At 36.9% G+C, this 13,897-nt stretch overlaps 1 protein-coding gene across 1 annotated transcript in view; it reads left to right on the top strand.

Moving 5' to 3' along the window:
• Positions 1–13,897, top strand: part of LOC122642253 (phenylacetaldehyde reductase-like) — a 41,399-nt gene that overhangs the window by 18,185 nt on the left and 9,317 nt on the right. The window contains exons 4-8 of the mRNA XM_043835697.1: positions 322–491; positions 1,398–1,589; positions 2,028–2,190; positions 2,618–2,804; positions 3,731–3,889. Of these exons, the coding sequence (XP_043691632.1) occupies positions 322–491; positions 1,398–1,589; positions 2,028–2,190; positions 2,618–2,804; positions 3,731–3,875 (857 nt within the window). The 3' untranslated portion in view covers positions 3,876–3,889. The remainder of the gene's footprint in view (positions 1–321; positions 492–1,397; positions 1,590–2,027; positions 2,191–2,617; positions 2,805–3,730; positions 3,890–13,897) is intronic.

Genomic DNA, 13,897 nt, shown 5'->3' on the forward strand with positions numbered 1-13,897 from the left:
TCCTTCCAATTTTTTTGGGGTGAATAATAGCTGTTTCCTCCCAAATTAGATTCAAGATGATAGCCAACTTCTTTCATTGATTTCCTGTTCTACATTAGGTGATAGAAAGTCCAAGTAAAGTTCATACTTCCAGGTTATGTTTTAAGGATGAACCACAAATAAAATGTCACTCAGCCATCGTCTCGCCATTCCATCATGACTGTTTGGCATCACACTTGTGACACAATTAAACATTTGAATGTCTAACTTATCTTTGCAGGCCAAAGATGCCTGTGTTACTTTTGTTTAAATTCATTAAATTCAGTTCATATGCCATCACAGATGATCCAAAGAAGACTGAACATTTACTTGCTCTTGATGGGGCAAAGGAAAGACTTCATTTATTCAAAGCGAGCCTATTGGAGGAAGGATCGTTTGATTCTTTAGTGGATGGATGTGAAGGTGTTTTCCATACAGCATCTCCAGTTTATTTCGTAGTCGAGAATCCACAGGTTCATTTCCATTACATCCTTGAGATAGTTTCAACTGCTATTTAGCATTTTATAACTTTTCTTAGCTACGAATTGTTACTGTCCATTTCTTTATTTTCTGATCGCCTAGATCCTATGGTACTGTGCTGGACTTCCTTCCCCACCCCCTACCTCTCTTGGCTTTGTTCTGCATGATTATAAGCTTTTTTTTTCTCTTTTTTAATGGTCTGGGGATAAGGCTGCGTACATTATGACCCTCCCCAGACCCCGCAGTGGCGGGACCCTCATGCACTGGGTACACCCTTTTTTGTTCATTTGAAGGGAATGTTTATTGAATTTTATCACTTTGAAAGTTACTATGCATGCAGTTTTGTTTCCTATCTTGGGCATAACCTTATCTTTAGATTGATTTGGGAAGCACTTCTAGACCTGGTACTGGCCTGACTCTACCTGATCTTGGGCATAACCTTATCTTTAGATTGATTTGGGAAGCACTTCTAGACCTCAGGTTTGCTTTTTCTAAAAATGTCCTTCAGACTTGGGGAACCAGAGCCTGACATATGCATTTTGTGTGAGTTACAAGAAGGGAAGAGCTGTTTGGATTGTCCATGAATTTTTTGCATGGACTATTTTTGCCTGTTTAATGCTGTTTGGCATCTCTGTCTTCCTTGGCTCCATAATGGGTTGTTGCTTCTTCTAAAATTTATGTTTGACTAGCATCTCAGTAACCATTTTGACTAGCTTCTCAGTAACCATTGGAATGATGAAAATGGACCTGATGTGGTCTCAGGATTTTCATCATATAGTTAAATCATTCCCTTGGGTATTTACATTTTTTTGTTTCCAAGTATAAATGTTCTATATTCATATTAACCATTCGTGACTGTTCTGATACATGTCCATTCTCTATTTCACTATGCATTTCAGGACGAATTAATTGATCCAGCATTAAAGGGGACACTTAATGTTCTTGGGTCCTGTGCAAAGGCTCCGTCTGTTAAAAGAGTGGTTGTAACATCCTCTGTAGCTGCAGTTGCATACAATAGAAGACCTAAAACTCCAGATGTGGTAGTTGATGAGACTTGGTTTTCAGATCCAGAGTTTTGCAAAGAGATTGAGGTGTGTGTGGTTGTGGAGTGTTGTTTAGCTCTTAGTGTCTGGGCCCTTTAGGCCTTGCACTTGGTTCTGTGAATGACTTACTTCGACTCAATTTTCTATCCCACTTAAATTGTTTTGAAATTTCATTTTATGGATTTTTTTAGGGATAAATACATATTTTAATTTAACTGTCCATACTGAAAATAGAGAGAGGGTTCCCTACACTACCTTAGTGCAGTTTTGGGCAGATAAGGGAACCCCCTTTGGAATCTGACAAAAGGGGGAGGGGCACTTATGGCATATCACCCCCTCACATGAACAAAGTGATATGTGGGGGGTGTGCAATTTAATTTTTGAGCTGGCGTTGTCTGAAACCTTTTCCCATGAAAATATTAATATGTTGTGGATTTACTAATTTACTAGTCCAGTATATCTAATGAGCTTCTTATTCTCGTATAGAATTGGTATGTACTTTCGAAGACCTTGGCTGAGGAGGCTGCCTGGAAATTTGCAAAAGAGAAAGGGATGGACATGATTACAATAAATCCATTCATGGTGATTGGTCCTCTTTTACAGCCAACACTAAATGCAACTACAGGATTTATTCTGAACTTAATAAATGGTATGCTTTCCTATTATTAAAGTTTTTTTTCCTCTCATGGTCGCGTCCCTGGCAACATGGCAAACATGGAAGATAACTAGGTCCATGTGATAGAGGAAAGAACAACCATTTCAATGATCAAACTTTAGCATAAAACCAAAAAAAATAAATAAATAAATAAACTTAATGGTTCACAAAATTACAAGAATGCCATTTCATAATAATTCTAAGGTATTCTTGTAATTTGTCACCTTGGACCTGAAGGGGTACCTTGTTGTCTTGGCATCACCTTGGCAACACCTTGACAACTATGATCAGATTTACTAGTTATTTAAGGGAATATGTTACCTGTTTTTAGAAAGAAATACCAAAGTCCATTTTTTGACCTTGTATTTTATTTTGTTATGTCACTCTTGTGAAATAAGAGCCAATGTTTTAACTGCTGCAGGAACAGAAACATTTCTCAATGAAACATTAGGATGGGTTAATGTTAAAGATGTTGCAAATGCACATATTCAGGCATTTGAGATTCCTTCAGCCAATGGAAGATATGTTTTAGCTGAGAGAGTTGCTCATTGTTCAGAGATTGTGAAAACTTTGCATGAACTTTATCCAACTTTGCACCTTCCTGAGAAGTAAGTTTTTCTATCCAGATGTCAATTGTTGGAATATTAACAGAAATAAATAAGATGACGCTAATTTATAGTTACTTCTGGTGATATATTGGATCCCTTTTTACTGACACCAATTTATCAAGTAAATTATGTTTTATGTGTAATTTTACATTTTGAACTTTGATATATGAACTGAGATATGATATTCAACTTCTTGTAGTCACAGACCGTCATATTTCAATATAATTTGTAGGACACATCTCCCTGTAGGTTTTTACATGCCCCTGCATGCAGTGTCAGAGACGTCTAGACACTGTTGGACATTCCTTTAGACCTCTTAAGGATTTCAACACTTGTTTGGTGTCTCCACACTGCAGTCTGGAGACTAGGGTTTAAAACCCTAACCGTAGGAGAAAAAAGAGACAAATTTATAACTCAAATTTCTTTGGATCGATCCATTCTCCTTCCCCTTAAGTTTCAATATATAGATGAGGGAACCTTAATCCTAAGTGAGGTTCATAAGCCAATTGGTGAGATCCTATTGGGTGATCCTACTAGGGTTTAATTCTTGTCTCCCTTTTATTTACCAAAAAATATTGCAATTTCAGTCCCTAGTTGCGATCAACTTAAAGGTCTAACCTTAGGGCATATACAAATACACAAAAATGACAAGAATTAATTCAATTTAAACTATTCAAATTGGTTTTAATTGACACACATGTCCAACAATTACCCTTAGTTTGCTTTGTTGTTGACCTGCTTTTAACCTGTATTACATGCTATATCTAAGGTAAATAAGGAAGAGCACCAACGTAAGACAAACAATCTCAACTCTTGTATTTCTTCCCTTATGAGCCCTTTGAATGATTTTTGTTTGGTGATTTAATGTATACTGTTCTAGTGTTCTCTCTATTGAGAAGATAAATGTTGATTTTCATTCTTGGCAGGTGTGCTGATGAGAAGCCTTATATGCCAACCTTCCAATTTTCCCAGGAGAAAGTAGAAAGCTTGGGGATAAAATTCTTCCCTTTGGAGGTGAGCCTGAAGGAAACAGTTGAAAGCTTGAGGGAGAAAGGCTTTTTTAGTTCTTGAAGCTTGTTCAATAGGTGCCATGTTGCTCTAAACTTCATCTTCTTGGTGTTCAATAGTGTTTATAGGATATGAGTCGCTATATCGTATGAAAAATTTTAACAAAAATGTTCAGAGAATATTCTTTGTTCAGCTGTGACAAATATTATAAAGTTTAAGAATGTGTGGATGCCATATAACTATTTGTGTCATAAGCTCTTTTTTTTTTTTTTTTTGGGGGGGGGTGGTGGTGTGCTACATTAACAAACCTACATTGTCCAACTAGGTGCTATGTCTGGATTAGAAAACTAGATATATGGCTCGGAGGCTATACGCCTCTATCCTTTGGTTGTTGTATGACGATTCTCGCATTGGGAGAGAGAGAGGGATAAGGGTTCTTACTTTTGGGAGTTGCTAGCTAGATAAGAGTTTAGGACCCGTACATGTCTCCCCTTTTAGAAGAGAAAATTGACTCATGATGGATAGGACAGGGGTCTTCTCAGATCTTTGGGTAGGTTTAAAGTTATGTGCTAGGAAGCTTTTACACACTTAACATGCCAAGCCGGAGGCCGATCTCTTTCTATTTGAATCATTTACATTTATACTATTAGGGAGAAAGAACACCACCCGGTCACGCTAGACACACCGCCTCTGCACCCTAACATAGGGCGTGCAAAATGACCACTGCATTTTTGGGATGCCAGGGATGTGGCGTTCATTTTGTGCCCCCCTATGTTAGGGTGCAGGGGCGGTGTGCTTCCCACGGATAACCGGCAGCGGCAGCAAGCCACTCGACCCGCTACCCACGGCCTCCTCTCTCTCCTCCCATCTCGGTTTGAAGAGGGAACTCGCAGCCACCATGGCTGTGGGCTCCCTCCTCTTCTTCCTTTTAGATCAAAACTGCAGCCCTTAGAAGGCGCTGCCATCTCTTGTCTGAAAAAAATAAATAAATAAATAGAAGAAAAGGAGGAGATCAATTCTCTTTACCCCAAAACCAGAATTTTCATGGCGAACACATTATTAGAATCTTGTATTTATCGAAGAACCCCGCTTTGATACCACTTGAAGGTGCAGCGGAAGTGTTTCGATACAATATAGATCACAAAATTTTTACAGCCAATGATCTCGATGAACACATACATTAACGATAGAGATTCGTGGTTACCTATAACACATTGATGACATGTTTTTCCAAAAGAATGAAGAAGAAGAAGAGGAAGATATTCTTGTTCATTCAAACACAATATCCGTCAAATGCACCCTCTCCATTGGTAGAATCCCAAACTTGAAGAAGAAGATTTTTTTGGTCTTTTTTCAACTCTTTTCTTTAATTATATGTGTTGTGCAATTAGAGTTTCAACCATAGCTTCTCTTTTAAAGATGAGCTAAGTATGGAGATTACACTTAACAGTTAAGATCATGTCAAGTGGTGTGATCATAAAAGGTAGCCTTTAAATTATCTTTAATTGTACTAAAAGAAAACAGTACAAAAGGCATAACTTGAAAACCCCCAATGGTAGAAATTTTCATTACACTTTATCCCCCACACTATTCACATTCACAATGGACCTTGCAAGCATTGAATAAAATCACCGCTAAGTAACCTAATCCATTGTATATCAATAAAAGAGTATCAAAACCAATGACTGGACAATTACACATAAAACTGTTGTGTTTGATAGACACACACTAATTGTCTAAATATCCTAACCTTGATTTTGCACACATGTATGCCCAAGCAGCCCCAACTCAGTATCAAGTTTCAATGGAGACTTAGCATTAGTACATGTCGAGAATTTCATTGAAAATAAGCCAAATTCAAGATTTTTTTTTTCTTTGGTGCTAATCCTTAAAGGGAAAATTTTTTTAGTCTCACTAGGCAAAAATTGAACGACAATTGGATAGAAGATCTTTAAGAAAAGAGAGCTCCCACAAACGCTAGTAACAGAAACTCAAAACCCATTGCGCAATACTATCGACCTGTAAGTTCTCTATTTTGCAAGCAAAATAGAAAGAGTAGAAATCAAAACTATCCTGTAGGAGCTTTGTATTCATAAGAATGATAAAAATGTCTCATGGTTGAGTTTCCTCTAATTCTATGATGCTGAAAATAAAAAAATAAATACATAAATAATAGAAAAAGAAGGTTGCTTGGTAGTGTGGTTCAGGTGCCCAAACACTGGAACACGGAAACGTACACAATTATTGCACAGCCCTTTTTGAAATAAAAAATTCTATCAATGTTGATGTCTTTTACTGAGCCCGTGCTGGTGTAGGGGCTACACGACCAATTAGCAATCTCTTGTCCAACAAGCAAATAAATAAATAAGGGAAAAGGAGTGCTAACCAATGCTGTGTGTGGGTGTGTACCTGCTCTCAAACACAATCCAGCATGAAAAGACTGCTACCACTGGAAAGGTGGAAAGGTCCAGGGGGTGCAACGGTCTTTTCGTGTTGGGCTGTGCTTGAGCGCATTCCCACATATAACACCGGTTAGTGTTCTTTCTTCCAATAAATAAATAAACCTCATGAATATTGCAAACAAGATGGAAAGAACAGGAGGGAAAGAAAAATCCTTCATTCCTCCTTCAAAATCAATATGAAGCCCTAATTCCTTATTCTAAAAAATGTTTAATTTGAAGGGTAAAAATAGATTTTCAAACTATTTTGAAAGCATACCATTAAAATAGATTGAAAACGATGTCATTACTTTTGGACAAACACCATGAGCAGTTGATCAACGTGAGGGGTGTAACGACAGCCAAATTACTCTAATAAGACAATAAAATTACAAATTAAAAATAATAACTCTTTTTTGTTTCACATGATTAATAGTTGTGGTTTTTTTTCCCGATAGAATTGGAGGGACAAATCTTAGTAATAGTACTAACAATTTTTAAAAGACAAAAATTTTTGGATTTGTTAAAGGTCTTCACTATGCATCTCAGCTAGACTACACCATCAAGGAAATATAGTGCTGCAACCGAGGAATTTCTACTATGCGTCAAGTCCCAACTTCTGCGGTGTGACCATGGAAATTGATTCCCCTTTTGTCTCAAGCGACTGATGACACTAAAGGCATTTCAATCACCTTTTCCTAGAACATATACATTACTAGCCTTAACAAAATTTTTGACAACCTATGTAGTCGTTAAGAAAAAACATGTTGTCCATCAGATTATTGTATAGACTCTTTTATCTTTCTAGTAATATATTTTTCTTTTCTTATAAAAAAAAAAAGGTTTTAAATCTAGGTAGGCCATTTTTGCGATCGGACTTAAGGTGTCAACCGGTTCGTTTATTGTTAGCTAGTTTACATCCATTTCGGTTCAAAGTTATCAACATTCGGTTCCATTGTTCATACTCTTGGAATCATAAACAAATAATTTTAATTTGGTTCTACATGGAATCACTTCAATGATTCAATCCATCGTGACTTGGAATCAGAGATCGATGGATCATTTTGGAACGGCTGAAATCAAAATCAATCATGATCGATTCCAATTCGACCATAAGCCCCTATCGATTCTCATCCGGATTGAATTGGAATTGGTTCCAAAAACTCTAGAGCCGAACTCATCTAGAGCTGCACCCCAAAAAAAAACATGAACGTCCAAGATCGGCTGAACCATTTTAATTCGAATGAGAATCGGCTATTGCTTCAATCCTGTCGATTCTCAATTTTGGAATGGTGAAAATTAAGGAGAAAGTTTCCTTCCCCATTCACCATATCATCCTAGGGTTCACAAACCCTTGTAAGCTTTTAATATGTTCCCTAAAATATCTTCCCACATTTATCTGAAGCCCCGTGATTAAAGGACCGCCACTAAAGAAAAACTTGGTCCAAAAATTAATGCAGCAAAGAAAATCGACTTCAAGTCTTTTAACAAAATTGATTTGGGCTTTTCATAGGTGAAATTATCAATGGGCCAAGATCTTGAGGGAGAGATACTTTCCCAAGCTCCACTCTTCTCAAATTAAAATGTCCAACTAAATGGTATTTGGGTTTGGAAGGGTATTTTCTCTAGCTAACAATTCTACAAAAAAAAATAGTGAGTTACAAAGTTGGTGGGAATATAAAATCCTCATTTGGGATTTGATCCCATCGCTAGAGGATTTTCAATTCCCTAGTCACATTCCTAAAAAAAGGATTATAAATCCACATGAATCAATTGATTATAGTTGGGGATACAAGAACATGGAATGAATAGCTTTTGTATTTAAATTGGAGAAGCTACAAACCTGTTAAAAAGCTGCACATTTATGAAGGAGAACACGCAGCTGAAAGTCTTCCTTATGGTTATGTAGGGACCTACACATCTCAAAAATAATTACAAAGTGGTTAGAGAATCCCCTTTTGGAATCATCTGTAAAATAGTAGATGAATGAAGAGTCCGACTTACATAATTCTCACACGTTATGGCTAACGCGCAATCAAGGCTTCCGACTATGCTTTGCCAGTGTATGCTTGATGCTTATTGTTTTGTAACTATATTTGATTGAGAATTTTTGGAGGATCCTCGTATTGATCTGGCTCTTGTTGATCTTGGTGCCTGTAGTTGTACTTGAGAATTTAGTCTTAGGTAGATTTTTTTTTTTTTTTTTTGGTAATTAGTCTTAGGTAGATTCAATCCTGTTCCATTAATTGATTCATGTTTATACAAATGCTACTTGAATGCACAAGTTCAAGAATAGACGAATCTCATTTTTAAACTCTCACAGATCGTCCCATATATTTTCTCTACACATGCAATTAAATGTTGCTTAAATAAGAGGGCAGGGTAATTTAGGTTCAGCTCTTGATTGGAAATCTATTTTGCCTACCATTCCACTGTACCCACTTGAAATCCCCATGCCTGAGGGGAATGAACAGAGGGCCGAAGACAAAAAATTTAAAGCATCTTAATTTTGATATTCATTATTAAGAAATAAATTTGAAAAGATAGTACTAGAGAGCTTTTAGTTGTGTCATTCTATAAAACAGAGTGATGAGTTAGGTTGGAGCATGCTCTGAAGCTTTTCTTGGTGTGTTGTTTGTCTTGAGCATATTTTGTACAAGAAACAAAAGTTTCGATGTTGTTGAGAGCCAATAGGCAAGATCATTGATGTTTTCTTGATTCTGTAAGGAGTTATACAGGAAACCACTCCCACATGTCAAACCCACTTCATCAGTCAAAAATAGATAATTCTACTTGATCACTTAATGTAGAATATCAATAACATATTCGATAGGCTTGAAACAGGGGAAAGTACTAACTTGATAGTTGACTGGATTGCATGGATTCTCCGATCAAATATGCTTGCCTTGTCTGCTTCAAATGATTTCCACTGTAGAAGTGCTTAATAGACAATACATGCAGCAACAGGTCTTTTCTTGTCAAACCGTTAATTTTCCAAGAGTCACTTTATTGATGCGTCATGTTTTCGTGGTTACAAAAGAAACAAAAGTATCCAACACATGAGATTAACTGTTTGATGTGTTCTAATTCATGAAATGATTCCCTAAATGTGAGTCTAAATGCATAATTGCTAGCTGTCGATCTGTTAGAGATTTTTGTTTACTTGGAGTTCTTGTTGATTCTGTAAGTAAGCTTAGAGTTCTTATTGAAAATCAGAATCTCCTCTTTTGGAAAATAGAAATACTTAAAAGCAAAGGCATTTGTAAGAGTTCTTGTTGATACTTAAGTAAACTAAGAGTTCAAGATCCTACTCACTCTGAATACCAAAAAAACTAAGGATGATTCCTTAAGTGGAAGTTTAATAAACTACATGGATTGGAGTATTTGAAGCAGCGTCTCAAGATAACATGAAGATTCTCAGAAATATATCGGAGCTACAGAGAGTATTGGGCACAATTAAATAGAGGCTACTAGCTGTGCTTTTAATTACAATAATAAACTAGATTTCAAATAATTTTTTTTATTTTATTGTACTAGCTGTTTGGTTTGTAATTAGGTGGTTAGCTGGGTTAACGATTAAGATTAATTGGAGATTTTAAGAAGAGAAAAATTCAATTCAAATAGTGTATAATATTCCTCCAATTCAACATATGATATGGAATGGAAATAAACTTACATTATTATTGAAAATTAATGAAACTTGTTTAATAAAAATTGTTACAAATCTGAAAATGGTAGGGGTAAATTAATAAAAAGCAGAAATTCTTGAAGGTACAATATTTAACAATGGATGCAGTTTATCCAACATACAGATAAAGAGAGTGTAGATCGATGATATATAGAGACCTAATAAATAAAGAATAAATTGAAGTTTGAGGTGAAGAGACAACCGGAATGTACAATAAAAATCAAGAAATAATTGAGAAAGATACCAGAATCGATCCTTGCTTGGGCAAGATCGAGAAACTACTAAAATCCAACAAAAGTACTTTGAAGAATTAGGCCTGCCTGATCCACCAAGCATCTTCGAACATTTCTTTTATTTAATTACCCTGTCACTAAAGAGAAGAGTTAAAAATAAATAATAGTAAAAAAAGAGTATGAATTAGTGAATATTGTGAATGATATATATGATGATGATGATGATGATGATGATGGATGATTCAGATGAGATAAATATATATTAGAGACATGGAATTAAGAAGAGTAGTAGCTAGCTAGCTAGCTAGCTAGATGACTAATTACTTGCTCTCGCTGCTGATTTATTAATTTTTGAAGAAGAAAGACTGATGATGATGATCGAGCTGGAGCACCATTAATTACTACGTACTACATGTTATGTATTGGCCATCAATTTTGATGTTTTGAATATGTTTAATCTTAGGCCACTCCTCGCCTCTTCCCCTGATGCATCTTTCTTTGAGAAGTGGGCAACTTACAATAGTCAAGCACTATAGTACGGTGAAGCATCGCAGTCCTTCCTCCTCCTCCTCTTTTGGAAGATACATCAGATTATGAAACAGCACTCGAAGCGAAGAAGAAACTTTCCCGAGCCACTCCGGCAGAGCTGTCAAACTATGAAACACATGTATTCCCAACCTTTGTAATTGGGTGAGACTACTTGAAGTTGCTCAGGAAGAGACGATAGCTTAGACTAGCCTTCAATATGTAAGCTTCGAAGGGAGGGCAAGTGTTGGAGAGGCTCCAATTAAGTAGGGAAAAGAATCCAGATCCGATGAAAATCTACCAATACTCAACAATTCAAGGGTGCGGAGGGTGTGATAGCGTAGAAAATAAAAAATTCCGAACAGAGTGGTGCAGAACTCGTAGATCTGGCAATGACGTCAGAGAAGAAGGGCAATCACTTACCTACACTTTTTCAAGAGATGATGATGGGAGCTGGACTACTACTTTTTGCACACCCTCATGATCAGCTTCATCCTCATCCTCATCACTTGGGGGCGTAATAATTTCTTCAAGGTTGGGACAGTTTTTAATAAGTAACACTTGGATATTATTGTGCAGTAGTAATCCCTTTGGCAAAAACTTGAGCTCTGGCACTTCAACTATTTCTAGTCTGCTAAGAGAAGGAACCTCCACGACTAAACTTAGCAGGATGCCATTACTGCTTTCGATTATGAGTGATTTAAGAGAAGGAAACCGACTAGGCATGGTCACCAACATGGGGCAATATTTAACAAATATCTTCTTAAGGCGAGGGAAGGAATTAGGGCAATCTAATGATAATGAGCCTTCTTGTTGTGCTGTTGCTGCTTCCCTCCATTCTTCTAAGCTAAGCAACTGTCCGTCCTAGGGAAAGTTCTTCCAATGAAGGGAATAATGTTGTAGCTCTTCCATTAATGCTACGGCCATCCCCACCATCATACGACTCACTTCCAAGACTCTTCATCCTTTTCACTCCCTTTATATGAAGAACCTTAAGAGATGGTAGCCGTCCAAGTGATGGGACACACTCCAATCTCTCGCAGTTTTGTAGATAGAGTTTCACCAAATTAGGGAGAAATAACTCACACCCAGTACTCATCATCCATCCAGGTAAATTTTCACCTCCAAAGTTTTCGATTGACAGTTCTTTCAGATTCGAATGAGGTCGAAGACCTTCTAGTACATGATCATCTTCTTCAACAACGGTTTTTTTATTTTCATTTCCCATTAACATAGACGAACTACTACTACTATCACCACCCCAATTAATACCACTTCCCCAATATAGATGCAACCCAACAAGCTTTTCTTTCCCCATTAAATTTGCATCTTCTGCTTCCCCTCTACTTCTCACGTTCTCAAGATTGTAGATATTTAAAACTCCTCCGAGGTCCAGGTGTTGCAACTCTTTGATACACTGCCCCCTTTTGTGGCCCACAACAAATGTCAGTAAATTATTAAGGCAGATTAATCTTCCAATCTCAATTGGCATTTGACTAATCAAACATAATCCATCCTTTTGAAAAACTATAAGTTGCCTCAAGTTTACCATTTTTCTCATATCTAGAGGAAGATGTTTTACAGGACAAAGTAAAAAGTCCAGTGTCTGCAGATTGTAAAGGCTGGTGATAGATGCAGGTAATGCTTCAATTGGATTGCCCCTGAGGTTAAAGTACCTTAAGTGTTTCAACTTCTTAATGGAGGATGGTAACTCTTTAATTCCACAATTACGTAAATGTAGAACACGTAAATGTTTATCTTCTTGATCTTTTTAGCCATCTTTGACTTAAAAGGAACTGAAATTGAGTGCAAGAAGAAGTAGCTCACCTTGCTGTTTGTCACCTTCAATCTTGTGGTTTGGAAATCGAATTCATCCAAAACGTCTTCAGCATCATAAACAACATCTTTAAGCCTTTTCAGGAAAAGTCTCACAGTCTCCTTTTCTTCTTGTTGTTTTTCAGCATCATGTAGTAATGCTTGGATGGCAGTCACAGTGCTTATTAACTTGTTCAGCTCTTCCTTGACATTCCACACAAGCCCAATCTCCTCGTTTGCCTTGGACATCACCAGCTTCAGGATCTCACCCACACCACTGACCACTAATTTTGCTTCAGCCATATCTCTCTCTCTCTCTGATCTGGTTGGGGAATAAAGAAGGATCGATGCTCAACTCTTGCAAGAGAATGAATGGGACTACTCAGAAGAGATCAAAGAGGTTTAATTAGAAATCAATTCTCAAACATCAAGGATTTGGGAATTGGGACATAACTAATTCAACTTAATTAGTCAGTCAATATTGCTCTGCTCCCTGTGAATGCGTGTGGACCTCACACGGATTTGATAATATCTTCTTTTAGAGTCATTAATTTCTCTTTCTATGGGGGCAGGTGTACTAAAAAGAAAGAAAAGGATATCTTGGAGGCCACCATGGTATATTATATGGCTAATTAATACAGCCAGAATTACCATTACCACCTGCCACTTTGTAATATCTTCCTTTAGAATCAATTTTTTATTTTTTTCTGTGAATTTATAGATGTTAAGTGAGTCCCAGGGGACGGGGGCAGCCCCACCAACAATAACTTGTTTGAATTATTTGTATTTGCTGACAAAACACGAGCACCAGAAAGGTAGTGTGAACTGAGTGACAATTTTTGGAACCCCACACGGATTTGATTTGGATAGAAATTACTCATGGACTGTGAGTGTTCTTAAGTCTTAATGGGCTCTTTAATTAAGGAATTGTTAGGTAACAGCTAAACATATTTGTTTTGCAGCAAATGATATTTAACAGTTAATGGTGTTCACCTGGAGTACCTATTTAAAAAAGAGCGTCTTCCCAGTGCACAAGACTCCTGTTACTGCATGGTCTGGGAGGGATAAATGTACAGAATCATACCTTCCCCCCACTTTGCGAAAAGGCTAAATTTCAATAAATATAATCATCTAGCAATCTTAGTCGCGAGCCAAAAGAAGTAAAAACTTTGCTTAATAGACATTCTTGATCGCCAAAAGCGGAAGACTTAAAATTCCCAATGGGGGAATGAAGTACTTTAACATCCTTAAACTTTAAACATTCCAAAGAGACATCCAAAATATAAGTAACACCTTTGGAATCTAGCATACTGTACTATGAACATAAGTAACTTTGTTTAGAGAAAATGAGTTGAGGGCTCTAATTAGATTAGGTTTTTGAAATGG

The sequence above is a fragment of the Telopea speciosissima genome, chromosome 10 (assembly GCF_018873765.1).
Source record: "Telopea speciosissima isolate NSW1024214 ecotype Mountain lineage chromosome 10, Tspe_v1, whole genome shotgun sequence".
NCBI lineage: Eukaryota > Viridiplantae > Streptophyta > Magnoliopsida > Proteales > Proteaceae > Telopea > Telopea speciosissima.